This window comes from Trachypithecus francoisi, unplaced genomic scaffold (genome assembly GCF_009764315.1).
Source record: "Trachypithecus francoisi isolate TF-2019V2 unplaced genomic scaffold, Tfra_2.0 Lachesis_group0, whole genome shotgun sequence".
NCBI classification, from domain to species: Eukaryota; Metazoa; Chordata; class Mammalia; order Primates; family Cercopithecidae; genus Trachypithecus; species Trachypithecus francoisi.
The window spans coordinates 18,911,159-18,926,586 of NW_022681453.1; the positions used below are offsets into that span (position 1 = coordinate 18,911,159).

Consider the following 15,428-nt stretch of genomic DNA (forward strand, 5'->3'; position numbering starts at 1 on the left):
CTGGAACCCTGCTGACATCCCCCTATGTCCATTCAGAGGGCTGCAGCATCACAATACATACTGGCCCCAGCATTGTGCCTGGGTCTCCAGCACTTTAGCCCACACAGTGACTTACCTGGGGAATGAGTGGTTTAGTGCACCTAGGAGACTGCCCCCATGACAAAGAAAGCTAAAGCTTGTGCTCCCCAGAGCCTGAGAGCTGCATGTCTGGGGCCACTGCCACTGATAGCAACCATGCTCCCTCCAGTGGCAGAGCCTCTGCATACCTGCGCAGACATTCAACACATCCAAGGGGCAGGGGGACTGGTTCACCTGTGTACATTGTCCCGGGGACTGAAGACCAATCTGCCTCATACACTGCCACGGGCACATAAGTGCATAGTCCAAAGAACTGAGGATCGACCTACCTCACCTATCACCACCAGTACCCACACGTGCTTTCCAGGACCTGAGTATTGACTAGCATTCCTCCTGCCACCACACCTGTGTTTACCACGTGGGGGCCAGAGAACAGACCTGTCCTACCCATAACTGTTGTCCCCATGTGCCATCCAGGGGCCTGGTGATCAGCCTGGTGAAACTGCCCTAGATGTTGCCTAAGTACTAAGGGACCTGAGAGGTGGCACACCACTGCTACTGCCATTGCCAGTGCCACGTGTACCACCTGGGGGGCTGAGTACCCACTTGATCATTATCATTAGCACCCAAGCATGCTGCCTGGAGGCCCAAGGACTGACCTTCCACCATGGGGTCCCACATACACCACCTAGGGACCTGAGGACCAGCCCGTCTGACATTCTTGTTCCTAGCTAAGCCTCACCACAGCATCCATTAACAACCACAGTCTAAGTCACTACAGAACTCACAAACACCACTGACACTGATTATAGCTGAAGAAATCATATGGAGAGTCTGCTGCTGCACTCACCTAGAATCAAAGCCAAAGCATCCTATCTCACACTAAATATATATCTATAGGAAAAAGCCTTTCCCTATGTAAACCAATCTATAAAATTAGAACAAGCAGCTGTTACACTGGATGTCCACATATCAATGTAAGGACACAAGAAACATAAAAAAGCAAGGATATATGACACTTCCAAACAAAGACAATAGTTCTTTAGTAACAGATCCCATAGAAAAGAAAATATATGAAATCCCTGAAAAATAATTCAAAATAAGATTAAAGAAGCTCAGTGAGATACAAGAGAACACAGATAAACAATAAAAAATCAGAAAAGCAATTCATGAGCTGAAGTTGAACAAAGAGATATGCATCATAGAAAAGAACCAAACAGAATCCTGGAACTGAAGGTTTAGTGAATGAAATTAAAAATACAATCAAGAGCTTCAACAACAGACTAAATCAAGCAAAAGAAAGACTTTCCGGCCAAGTGCAGTGGCTCATGGCTGTAATCCCAGCACTTTAGGAGGCCAAGGCAGGTGGATCACCTGAGGCCAGGAGTTTGAGACCAGCCTGACCAACATGGTGAAACCTTGTCTCTAGCAAAAATAGAAAAAAAAAAAATTAGCCAGGCATGGTTCTGTGCACCTGTAGGCCCAATTACTTGGGAGACTGAGGCAGAAGAATCACTTGAGCCCAGGAGGTGAAGGTTGCAGTGAGCCAAGATCATGCCACTGCACTCCAGCCTGGGTGACAGAGCAAGACTCCATCTCAAATAAATAAATAAATAAATAAAAATTTCTGAATCTGAAGACAGGTTTTTTGATATAAAACAGATGAAAAGAAAAAAGAGTAAAGAAAGCTTATGTGAGATACAGGATACCAGAAGCAAACAAATATTCAAATTTTGGGAGTTTCACAAGGAGAAGGCATGGGCAAAGATATAGAAAACCTGCTAATGAGATAATAGCTGAAAACTTCACGAGTCTTGCAAGAGATAAAGACACCCAAATACAGAAAGCTCAAATATCCTCAAATAGATTTAATCTAATAAGATTTTAAAGGCATATTATAATCAAACTTTTAAAAATCAAAGACAAAGAATTCTAAAAACAGTTAAAAGCATCATGTCACATATAAGGGAGTCTCCACCAGACTAACAGTACATTTCTCAGCAGAAACCTTCTAGACCAGGAGAGAATGGGATGACAGATTCAGAGTTCTGGGGTGAGGGATTGGTCGGGGCATGAGGAGAACTCTCAGCCAAGAATACTACACCCAACAAAACTATCCTTCTTAAATGAGGTGACATAAAATCTTTCTTAGACAAGCGAAAGCTGAGGGAATTCATCACCACTAGACCAGTCCTACAAGAAATGTTTAAGGGATTTCTATATCTAGAAGTGAAAGGACAACGTCCACCATCATGAAAACACACAAAAGTATAAAGCTTACCGGTGGCATACATACACAGATGAGAAGGGAGTTAAACATTACCATCACAAAAAACCACCAAATCTTAAACAACAAGGAAGAAAGAAATGAAGAGTGTATTAAACAATCACAAAATAATTAGCAGAGCAGGAATGAGTCCTTACCTGTCACTAACAACCTTGAATGTGAACTGTTTAAATTCTCCAATTAAAAAATATAGACTGGCTGAATTGATTTTAAAAATCAAGACCCAACTATACGTTCTCGGCAAGAAACTCAGTTTACCTATAACGACACACAGACTGAAAGTGAAGGGATTGAAAAAAATTCCATGCAAATAGAAACCTAAAGTATGTAATAATAGCTATGCTTATATCAGAGAAAATGGACTTTACATCAAAAAACATAAAAATAGATAAAGAAGGTCATTATGTAATGATAAAGGGATCAATTCAGCAAGAGGATATAACAGTTGTAAATATATATGCATCCAATACCAGAGCAACCAGATATATAAGCAAATACTATTAGAGCAAAAGAGTTCAGCAGACCCCAATGCATTAATAGTTGGGGACTTCAGCACCACACTTTCAGCATTGGACAGATTATCCAGACAGAAAGTCAACAAATATCAGACTTACTCTGCACTATAGAACAAATGTACTTCACAGACATTACAAAACATTTCATTCAGCAGTTATAGAGCACATATTTTTCTCATCAGCACATGGAACATACTCCAGGATACAGCACATATTAGGCCACAAACAAATCTCAACAAATTTTGAAAAATCAGAATCATGTCAAGTATCTTCTCAGACCACAGGGAAATAAAACTAGAAATCAATAAAAAGAGAAACTTTGTATACTGTATAAATACATGGAAATTAAACAGCATGCTCCTGAATGAGCAGTGAGTCAATGAACAAATTAAAAAGGAAATAAAAAGCTTACTTGAAAGAAGTGAAAATGGAAACACAACACATCCGAATTCTATGAGATATGGCACTAAGAGGGAAGTTTACAGCAATAAATGCCTACACAAAAATTGGAAAGATTTCAAATAAACAACCTAATGGTATGACTTAAGGACCCCCAAAAAGAAAAAACAAACTAGACCTAAAGTTAGTAGAAATAAATAATAAAGATCAGAGCAGAACTAAACAAAATAGAGCTGAAAAAACCAATACAAAGGATCAGTGAAACAAAAAGTTGGTTTTCTGAAAATATAAAATCAATAAGCCACTAGACTAATTGAGAAAAAGACTCATGCCGAGACCAGCTCTGCTTGGGAGACCCAAACCCAGTGGCGCTAGAGGAGTTAAAGACACACACACAGAAATATAAAGGTGTAGAGGAGGAAATCAGGAGTCTCACAGCCTTCAGAGCTGAGAGCCTCGAACAGATTTACCCACGTATTTATTAACAGCAAGCCAGTGATAAGCATTGTTTCTGTAGATTATAGATTAAAAATATTCCTTACTGGAAACAAAGGGATGGGCCAAAACAAAGGGTTGGGTTTGGCTAGTTGTCTGTAGCAGGAGCATGTCCTTAAGGCACAGATCACTCATGCTATTGTTTGTGGTTTAAGAATGCCTTTAAGTGGTTTTTCCATCCTGGGTGAGTCAGGTGTTCCTTGCCCTCATTCTGGTAAACCCACAACCTTCCAGCATGGGCATCATGGCCATCATGAACATGTCACAGTGCTGCAGAGATTTTGTTTATGGCCAGTTTTGGGGTCAGTTTATGGCCAGATTTTGGGAACCCGTTCCCAGCAGATCCAAATAAAGTCAGAAACAAAAAAAGATACATTATGGCTGATGCCACAGAAATACACAGGATCAGCCGGAATGGTGGCTCACTCCTGTAGACCCAGCACTTTGGGAGGCCAAGGCAGGTGGATCACCTGAGGTCAGGAGTTGAAGACCAGCCTGGCCAACATGGCAAAACTCCATCTCTAGTAAAAATACAAAAATTAGCCAGCCTTGGTGGTGCACATCTGTAATCCCAGCTACTCAGGAGGCTGAGGCAAGAGAATCACCTGAACCCGGGAGGTGGAGGTTGCAGTGAGCCAAGATTCTGCCACTGCACTCCAGCCGGGGTGACAGAGTGAGACTCAGTTTCAAAAAAAAAAAAAAAAAAAAAAAAACAAGGGATCATTAGAGACTGCTATGAACAATTATATGCAAACATATTGGAAAACCTAGAGGAAATGGATTAATTCCTGGACACACACAATCTACCAAAATTGAACCAGAAAGAAATGAAATGCTTGAGTAGACCAATAACAAGAAAAGAGATCAAATAAGTGATAAAAAAAAATCTTTCAGCAAAGAAAAACCCAGAACTGTATGGCTCTACTGCTGAATTCTACCAAACTTATAAGGAAGAACTAACACCAGATCTTCTCAAACTATTCCAAAAAGTTGAGGTAGAGAGGAATTCATCCTAACTCATTCTACGAGACCAGCATTACACATTACATTGATACTAAGTCAGACAAGGACACAAGAAAAAAAAATGGACCGGTATCCTTGATGAACACAGTAAACACAGACACAAAAATCCTCAGCAAAATACTAGCAAATTGAATCCAACATGTCAAAAAGATTAGAAACCATAATCAAATGGAATTTATCCCAGTGATGCAAGCATGGTTCAACATGTGCAAATCAGTCAGTGTGTGATACATCACATTGACAGAATGAAGGACAAAAACGATATGATCATCTCAATAGGACAGAAAAAGTATTTGATAAAATTTAACATTTTTCCCTGTTAAAAACTCTCAACAAGTTAGACATAGAAGAAGAATACCTCAACATAAAAGCTGTATATGACACATCCACAGCTGATATCACACTGAATGAGGAAAAGCTGAAATACTTTCCTCTAAGACTGGAGCAAGACAAAGATACCCACTTTTAATTCTCCTATTCAACATAGTACTTGAAGTCCTAGCCAGAGCAGTCAAGCAAGAGAAATAAAAGGCATCTAAATTGGGAAGGAGGAAGTCAAATTGTCCCTCTTTGTAGATGACATAATCTTATACATAGGAAAACCTAAAGACTCTACTAAAAATCTCTTAGAACTGATAAATGCATTCAGGAAAGCTGTAGGATACAAAGTCAACATACAAAAATCAGTAGTGTTTCTATACACCAATAATGAAGTGGCAGAAAAAGAAATCAGAGAGCAATCCCATTTACAATAGCTACAGAAGAATAAAATACTTAGGAATAAATTTAACCAAGGAGGTAAAAGACCCCTACAACGAAAGTTATAAAACATTATTGAAAGAAATTAGGACACAAACATAAAGACATTTGATGCTCATGGATTTTAATAATTAATATTGTTAAAATGACCATACTACGGAAAGAAATCTACAGATTCAGTGCAACTCCTATCCAGATACCAATGACAATCTTCACAAAAAATAGAAAACCTAAAATTGGTATGGGACCACAAAAGACCTTAAACAGCCACAGCAATACTGAGCAAAATGAACTAATCTGGAGGCATTACACTAGCTGACTTCAAAACACACTACAAACCCAGATTAATGAAAACAGCATGTTATTGTATAAAAAGACTCATAGACCAATGGAACAGAATAGAGAAATGAGAAATATATCCAACTGTTTACAGTCAACTGATTTTTGACAAATGCACCAAGAACATACAGACACTCTTCAGTAAGTGGTGCCAAGTAAATTGGATACTCATATCCAGAGGAATGAAACAAAACCCCTATCTCTCACTGTACCAAAATCAACTCAAAATAGATTAAAGACTTAAGACACAAAACTATAAAACTAGAAGAAAACATAGGAGAAAAGCTTCAATATACTGATCAAAGCAAAGATTTTATGACTAAGACCTCAAAAACACAGGCAACAAAAGCAAAAATAGACCAAGAGGACCATATTAAAAGCTTCTTCACAGCAAAAGAAACAACAGAATGAAGAGACAATCTATAGCATGGGAGCAAACATTTGCAAACTGTTCATCTAACATGGGACTGATATATAGAGTATACAAGGAACTCACACTGCTCAACAGCAGAACACCAAATTATTCCATTAAAAAGTGTGCAAAGGGACCAGGCACGGTGACTCACGCCTATAACCCCGGCACTTTGGGAGGCCGAGGCAGGCGGATCACAAGGTCAGGAAATAGAGACAATCCTGACTAATATGATGAAACCCCATATCTACTAAAATACAAAAAAATAAAAATTAGCCGGGAGTGTTGGCATGCCTGTAGTCCCAGCTACTCCGGAGGTTGAGGCAGGGGAATCGCTTGAACTGGGAAGCGGAGGTTGCGGTGAGCTGAGACTGCGCCCCTGCACTCTAGCCTGGCAACAGAGCAAGACTATATCTCAAAACAAAAAGGAAAAAAAAAAGTGGGCAAAGGATCGTAATAGATCTTTCTCCAAAAAAGACATATAAATGGCCAACAACTATATGAAAAAATGCTCAATATCACGATCATCAGGGAAATTCAAAGTCGAAACTGCAGCAGAAAACCACAGGTAGAATGGCTATTATCAAAAAGACAAAAAAGACAAAAAAAAAAAAGAAAAACAACAACAACAACAACAACAAATGCTGACAAAGAAGTGGAAAAAAGGCAACTCTCTTTTTTTTTTGAGATGGAATCTCACTCTGTTGCCCAGGCTGGAGTGCAGTGGCACATTCTTGGCTCACTGTGAGCTCTGCTTCCTGGGTTCACGAGAGAAAAGGCAACTCTTACGCACTGTTGGTGGGAATGTAAATTGGTACAGCCACTATGGAAAACAGTATGAGACTTCCCAAAAAACAAAACAGAACCACCATTCGATCCAGCAGTCCTACTACTGGATATTTGTCAAAAAGAAAGAAAAATCAGTATATCAGTGAGACACCAGCACCCTTGTGTTTATTGCGGCACTGTTCACAATAGCCAAGATACAGAATTAATCTAAGTGTTTGTTGACAGATGAAAGGATGAAGAAAGTGTGGCATATATGCACAATGGAATACTATCCTGCCATAAAAAGAATGAAATCCTGTCATTTGTAGCAACATGGATGGAAGTAGAGGTCAATATGTTAAATGAAATAAGCCAGGCACAGAAAGACAAATATCTCATATTCTCTCATATGTAGGAGCTAAAAACCAAAACCAAAACCAAAAAAAAAGTGAATCTCTTGGAGACAGAGAATAGAATAGTAGTTACCAAGGGTTGAGAATGGTGGGTTGGTGGGGTTGAAGAGAGGTTGGTTAGCAAGTACAAACATATAGTTAGAAGGAATAAGTTCTAGTGTTTGATAGCACCGTAGGGTGAGTTTAGTTAACAGTAATTTATTGTACATTTCAAAGTAGCTAGAAGAGAAGATTTGAAATGTTCCCAACAGGAAGAAATGATAAATGTTTGATGCAGTGAATATCCTAAATACCCTGATTTGATAGTTACACATTGTATGCATGTATCAAAATATCACATGTACTTCATAAATATTTTAAAATATTATGTATCAATTTAAACATTTTTTAAAAATTCAAAACCTAGGATCCTCACTTCTGCACTTAGGTCCCTAACATACTGATGCTCATTATGTAATTTGAGCTTCAATAACTTTGTAAGGAAGATAATATAGACTCTTATCTGAATTTTATGTTCAGGAAAATGTCTCTTGGAGAGATTAAGTGATTTGTCTGAAATTTCACAGTCTATGAGTGGCATAGCTCGAATTAGAATCTGCTTCTTCTAATTTCAACCAGCCAGCAGTAAAGGAATAGCATGGAGAAGTGTTTGGGAGGGAGCCCTTTATTGTTAAAGGCATCAGTGTGGAAAGTCTAAAGAAGCCGGATCAGGCAGCTCAGAAAGTGGTACAGTATGTGGAGAGGACAGTGGCAAAGCAAAAATTTAGTGGTAGTCACCCACTCATGACTTGTCTGTTAGTCAGATCTGGAAGGGCTAAGGTTTGAATCTGGACTTTGCCACTTTCTTGCTATATGACCTTCAGCAAATCATGTCCTCACTCTAGGCCTTAGTTGTCTCCACCAAATATGAGTAACACTTATTTTACAGAGTTATCAGTATCAAATGAGATCATGAATATAAAAGGCATAGCAGACTGCCCAGCATATCAAAAGTACTTAATAAAATTTAGTTTCTTTCCTGGTAGTTTATTTTTCTTTCCTTCTTTCCATAGCATTTATCTAGTCGGCAGAGTGTACAGCAAAGCACATCCCAGGTAAGTGGCTTTCCTGGGTCTTCCAGCCTTTCCCCTCAACTTTTTCTATTAAGAGATTACAACAAATGAATACACCAGGGAATGACAGACACCACTGACTTCTCGACTGTGTGGTGTCTTTATCTGAGGAGCCTTGACCTCTATAAACAGTTTTGGCCAGACTCTACTTCTACTGTGCAAATTTGCATAAGCACAATTAAAGCAGACTGAAACTAAAATGAATCAGTCTGAGAGAAAATAAAAATGTTATTTAGAATGATAACTATTACTAGGTAACAGTGTAAATCAAGTGCATTGGGGTCATAATGGCGTTTCTTAAAAATGACTTTGAAAATGGTTTTCTGGGCTGGGCGCGGTGGTTCATGCCTGTAATCCCAGCACTTTGGGAGGCCGAGACAGGTGGATCACCTGAAGTCAGGAGTTTGAGACCAGCCTGGCCAACATGGTGAAACCCGTCTCCACCAAAAATACAAAAATTGGCTTGGCATGGTGGTGAGTGCTTGTAATCCCAGCTACATGGGAGGCTAAGGGAGAATTGTTTGAACCCTGGAATAAGAGGTGCAGTGAGCCGAGGTTATGCTACTGCACTCCAGTCTGGGTGGCAGAGTGAGACTCTGTCTCAAAAAAAAAAAAAGAAAAAAGAAAAAAAGAAAATGGTTTCCTGGAGAATTAAGATGTTTGTCACCTAGTGGAGATCTTTAGTTCACTTGTAAGTTGGAATTACTGTCCCTATATTTCTTTCACTGTTTACTTCTCCCAGCTGCTTGCTTGCCCACCTCAACCCAAGTCTGTTGATGCAGCATCCCCTACAAGCAAAGAAAACATCTTCAGTTTCTCAAATAATCTCCTTCAGTAGTATGAAAAGAGTTTGTAATTTAGTTTGCACCTTTTAATGATCAATATAAAAACTAAAATAAAAATCACCGGGTTTTCTTCTTCCTCATTAGGTAGATACAATGCGCCCACGTCATGGGGAAACATGTCGGATGCCAGTGCCACATCACTTCTTCCTGAGCCTGAAGAGTTTCACTTACAATACCATTGGGGAAGATACCGATGTCTTCTTTTCCTTATATGACATGAGGGAAGGCAAGCAGATCAGGTGAGAGTCACTGGAAATACTGGTGAGGTTGTGATTCTATATTAGGATGGTATGGGTCATAGGCATCTCTGACCTTCAGAGAAGACAGATGCACAGAAGAGGCAAAACAAGATAAGGTAACCTCATCTCATTAGCTAGGAGTTTTGGCCCCAATTCCCTGTGTGCCCTTAAGTCATCTAAACCATACCATGCATGGCCACCTTTTTTATGCCTTTTTCCACATAGAAACTCAAAATTGAGTCTTTGCCACCACCTTTTCACAGAGAGAAAAGGATGCATCTATTTAATACCAAGAAAAGGCACAGGAGAAACATAGAACCAGGCAAATGCAGCAGAGACACACAGTTCCAGAGTGCAGGAAGCCCTGGGCCTTGACTTGCTGCTGTGGAAGAGAGGTTTTGCAGAAAAAAAGGGGCTGATGGTGTCTTGTCTGAGCAGCCCATGAAAGGAGAGCATCTTCTGGGTTTCTTTTACATTGCTTGGGAACTTCTTGTGTTAGGAGTGCTTTATGGCTTTTACTTGCTTTAGTACTTAAAATTTGAAAGCAGATTTTTCACTTTTCGAATTATACATCACATGTGGGAAAATTAGAAATGGAAGTTAAAGCAGAATACAAAAGAAAAACAGTTAATTTGCATGTCCCACAGTGCCTCTGATCTTGATAATAATATTAATACACTATGCTTTACTTTGGCATAGGAATGAAATGATGCACCCATTAATCAGGACATGTGAATTTTCCTTATCACCAATGGCTCCTAGTATGTGCCTTGGGACAGTTATTGTAGAGAAAGTAGTAGTGGTATTGATGAAAGCTAAAACTGTTGCACACAGGCAAGTCTACGGGCCAGGCCTGTGTGGATATAGATGCTGGCTGCTGTTCTTTTCCTACCCAGAATTTTTGTAAACTCTGTGTGTGTGTGTGTGTGTGTGTGTGTGAGTGTGTGTGTGTGTGTAAAAATCCTTTCTTCAAGCTAAATTTTATGAGAAAGTCCAATATATGAAACAGATAAAACTATTCCATTATTGTGGCCCAGGCGCGGTGGCTCACGACTGTAATCCCAGCACTTTGGGAGGCTGAGGAGGGTGAATCTCGAAGTCAGGAGTTCGAGACCAGCCTGACCAACATAGTGAAACCCCATCTCTACCAAAAATGCAAAAAATTAGCTGGGTGTGTTGGCGGGCTCCTGTAAGCCCAAGCTATTCCAGAGGCTGAGGCAGGAGAATCGAGGTTGCAGTGAGTTGGAATCGCGCCATTGCACTATAGCCTAACTGACAGTGCGAGACTTGGTCTCAAAAAAAAGAAAAAAGGTGGATTGCTGGCAAGATGGCCAAATAGGAACAGCTCTGGTCTGCAGCTCCCAGCAAGATCGATGCAGCAGTTGGGTGATTTCTGCATTTTCAACTGAGGTACCTGGTTCATCTCAATGGGACTGGTTGGACAGTGGATGCAGCCCATGGAGGGCAAACCGAAGCAGGGTGGGGCATCCCCTTACCCGAGAAGCGCAAGGGGTTGGGAAATTTTCTCCCCTACCCAAGGGAAGCCATGAGGGACTGAGCCTGAGGAACCGTGCACTCCAGCCCAGATACGGTGCTTGTCCCATGGTCTTTGCAACCCACAGACCAGGAGATTCCCTCTGGTGCCTAACCCACCAGAGACTTGGATTTCAAAACAAAACTGGGTAGCCATTTGGGCAGACACCAAACTAGCTGCAGGAGTTTTTTTTCTCCATAACCCAGTGACACCTGGCATGCCAGCGAGACAGAAAGAGACTGTTTACTCCCCTGGAAAGGGGTGCTGAAGCCAGGGAGCCAAGTGGTCTGGCTTGGTGGGTCCCACTACCATAGAGCCCAGCAAACTAAGATTCACTGGCTTGAAATTCTCACTGCCAGCACAGCAGCAGACCGAGATCAACCTGGGCCACTCCAGCTTGGTGCAGCGAGGGACATCCGCCATTACTGAGGCAGTTGCCCCTCTGGGACGAAGCTTCCAGAGGAAAGAACAGGCAGCAATTTAATCCATCTTGAGTTAATTTTTGTATAAGGTGTAAGGAAGGGGTTCAGTTGCAGTTTTCTGCATATGGCTAGCCAGTTTTCCCAACACCATTTATTAAATAGGGAGTCATTTCCCCATTGCTTGTTGCATGAGTAGGTGGTTTTATGCTCAGCAGTATAAACAAAGCCGCTGGGAAGTTTGAACTGGGTGGAGCCTACTGCAGCTCAGTAAGGCTGCTGTGTCCAGACTACCAGATTTCTCCTCTCTGGGCAGGGCATCTCTGAAAAAAAGGCAGCAGCCCCAGTCAGGGACTTACAGATAAAACCCCCGTCTCCCTGGGACAGAGCACCTGGGGGAAGGAGCAGCTGTGGGTGAAGCTTCAGCAGACTTGAAAGTCCCTGCCTGACGTCTCTGAAGAGAGCAACAGACCTCCTAGAACAGCGTTTGAGCTCTGCTAAGGGTCAGACTGCCTCCTCAAGTGGGTCCCTGACCCCTATGTATCCTGACTGGGAGACGCCTCCCAGTAAGGGCCTATAGACACCTCATGTAAGAGAGTTCTTGCTGGCATCTATCAGTTGCCCCTCTGCAACGAACCTTCCAGAGGAAAGAACAGGCAGCAATTTAATCCATCTTGAGTTAATTTTTGTATAAGGTATAAGGAAGGGGTTCAGTTGCAGTTTTCTGCATATGGCTAGCCTTTTGAGGACCGCGCTGGGGGTGGTGAAAAATGAACAGACACAAGAGACAAAGACAGAGAACATGGCGGCCGCGCGCAGAGCCTCCGCCTCACTTTACTTATACTCCATAAATCTCACGTCAGCAGAAATAACACAATGCAAAACAAACTTTCTCTACCCAGATGTAACCTTCTGCTTAGTTCCTTGTCTCTAGGCTCTTCCTTATTTGTCTGCCTTCTTGGCGCCTACTGGAGTTCATTAAAAGTTCAACTGGAGATACTGTCCTTGAGCCCTATCTATTCTTAGCATATTGTTTTCAATGGCCCCTGCACTAGCCAGTTTTCCCAACACCATTTATTAAATAGGGAGTCATTTCCCCATTGCTTGTTTGTGTTAAGTTTGTCAAAGATCAGATGGTTGTAGATGTATGGTGTTATTTCTGAGGCCTCTCTTCTGTTCCATTGGTCTATATATCTGTTTTGGTACTAGTAACACGCTGTTTTGGTTACTGTAGCTTTGTAGTATAGTTTGAGATAGCATGATGCCTCCTGCTTTGTTCTTTTTGCTTAGGATTGTCTTGGCTATGCAGGCTCTTTTTTTGGTTCCATATGAAATTTAAAGTAGTTTTTCCTAATTCTGTGAAGAAAGTCAGTAGTAGCTTGATGGGGATGGCATTGAATCTATAAATTACTTTGGGCAGTATGGCCATTTTCATGATATTGATTCTTCCTATCCATGAGCATGGAATGTTTTTCCATTTGTTTGTGTCCTCTCTGATATCCTTGAGCAGTGGTTTGTAGTTCTCCTTGCAGAGGTCCTTCACATCCCTTGTAAGTTGTATTCCTAAGTATTTTATTGTCTTTGTAGCAATTGTGAATGGGAGTTCGCTCATAATTTTGCTCTCTGCTCATCTATTATTGGTGTATAGGAATGCTTGTGCTGTTTGCACATTGATTTTGTATCCTGAGACTTTGCTGAAGTTACTTATCAGCTTAAGGAGATTTGGGGCTGAGACGATGGGGTTTTCTAAATTTACAATCATATCATCTGCAAACAGGGACAATTTGACTTCCTCTCTTTCCTTTATTTCTTTCTCTTGCCTGATTGCCCTGGCTGGAACTTCTAATACTATGTTGAATAGGAGTGGTGAGAGAGGGCATCCTTGTCTTGTGCCAGTTTTCAAAGAGAATGCTTCCAGCTTTTGCCCATTCAGTATGATACTGGCTGTGGGTTTGTCATACATAGCTCTTCTTCTTTTGAGATACGTTCCATCAAAACCTAGTTTATTGAGAGTTTTTAGCATGAAGGGGTGTTGAATTTTATCAAAGGCCTTTTCTGTGTCTATTCAGATAATCATGTGGTTTTTGTTATTGGTCCTGTTTATGTGATGGATTACGTTTATTGATTTGCATATGTTGAACGAGCCTTGCCCCCAGGGATGAAGCTGACTTGATCATGGTAGATAAGCTTTTTGATGTGCTGCTGGAATTGGGTTTGCCAGTATTTTTTTTTTTTTTTTTTTTTTTAGGTTTTGAGACAAATTTCTGCTTTCTTTTTTTTTTTTTTTCTTATACTTTAAGTTCTAGGGTACATGTGCATAACGTGCAGGTTTGTTACATATGTATACTTATACCAGGTTGGTGTGCTGCACCCATCAACTCGTCAGCACCCATCAATTCATCATTTATATCATGTATAACTCCCCAATGCAATCCCTCCCTCCTCCCCCCTCCCCATGATAGGCCCCAGTGTGTGATGTTCCCCTTCCCGAGTCCAAGTTTCCTCATTGTTCAGTTTCCACCTATGAGTGAGAACATGCGGTGTTTGGTTTTCTGTTCTTGTGATAGTTTGCTAAGAATGATGGTTTCCAGCTGCATCCATGTCCCTACAAAGGACGCAAACTCATCCTTTTTTATGGCTGCATAGTATTCCATGGTGTGTATGTGCCACATTTTCTTAATCCAGTCTGTCACAGATGGACATTTGGGTTGATTCCAAGTCTTTGCTATTGTGAATAGTGCCGCAATAAACATACGTGTGCATGTGTCTTTGTAGTAGAATAATTTATAATCCTTTGGGTATATACCCAGTAGTGGGATGGCTGGGTCATATGGTACATCTAGTTCTAGATCCTTGAGGAATTGCCATACTGTTTTCCATAATGGTTGAACTAGTTTACAATCCCACCAACAGTGTAAAAGTGTTCCTATTTCTCCACATCCTCTCCAACACCTGTTGTTTCCTGACTTCTTAATGATTGCCATTCTAACTGGTGTGAGATGGTATCTCATTGTGGTTTTGATTTGCATTTCTCTGATGGCCAGTGATGATGAGCATTTTGTCATGTGTCTGTTGGCTGTATGGATGTCTTCTTTTGAGAAATGTCTGTTCATATCGTTTCCCCACTTTTTGATGGGGTTGTTTGTTTTTTTCTTGTATATTTGTTTGAGTTCTTTGTAGATTCTGGATATTAGCCCTTTGTCAGATGAGTAGGTTGCAAAAATTTTCTCCCATTCTGTAAGTTGCCTGTTCACTCTGATGGTAGTTTCTTTTGCTGTGCAGAAGCTCTTTAGTTTAATTAGATCCCATTTGTCAATTTTGGCTTTTGCTGCCGTTGCTTTTGGTGTTTTAGACATGAAGTCCTTGCCCATGCCTATGTCCGGAATGGTACTACCTAGGTTTTCTTCTAGGGTTTTTATGGTATTAGGTCTAACATTTAAGTCTCTAATCCATCTTGAATTAATCTTCGTATAAGGGGTAAGGAAAGGATCCAGTTTCAGCTTTCTACTTATGGCTAGCCAATTTCCCAGCACCATTTATTGAATAGGGAATCCTTTCCCCATTTCTTGTTTCTCTCAGGTTTGTCAAAGATCAGATGGCTGTAGATGTGTGGTATTATTTCTGAGGACTCTGTTCTGTTCCATTGGTCTATATCTCTGTTTTGGTACCAGTACCATGCTGTTTTGGTTACTGTAGCCTTGTAGTATAGTTTGAAGTCAGGTAGCGTGACGCCTCCAGCTTTGTCCTTTTGACTTAGGATTGTCTTGGCAATGCGGGCTCTTTTTTGGTTC

The 15,428-nt window shown here is 40.8% G+C and overlaps 1 protein-coding gene across 8 annotated transcripts in view; it reads left to right on the forward strand.

Moving 5' to 3' along the window:
- DOCK3 (dedicator of cytokinesis 3) overlaps positions 1 to 15,428 on the forward strand; it is a 735,684-nt gene that overhangs the window by 409,996 nt on the left and 310,260 nt on the right. For 7 of the 8 annotated variants that reach the window (XM_033208879.1, XM_033208884.1, XM_033208901.1 and 4 more), the window contains exons 8-9: positions 8,541 to 8,582; positions 9,530 to 9,684. In XM_033208879.1, the coding sequence (XP_033064770.1) occupies positions 8,541 to 8,582; positions 9,530 to 9,684 (197 nt within the window). The remainder of the gene's footprint in view (positions 1 to 8,540; positions 8,583 to 9,529; positions 9,685 to 15,428) is intronic. The other variant, XM_033208894.1, reaches the window with a different exon arrangement.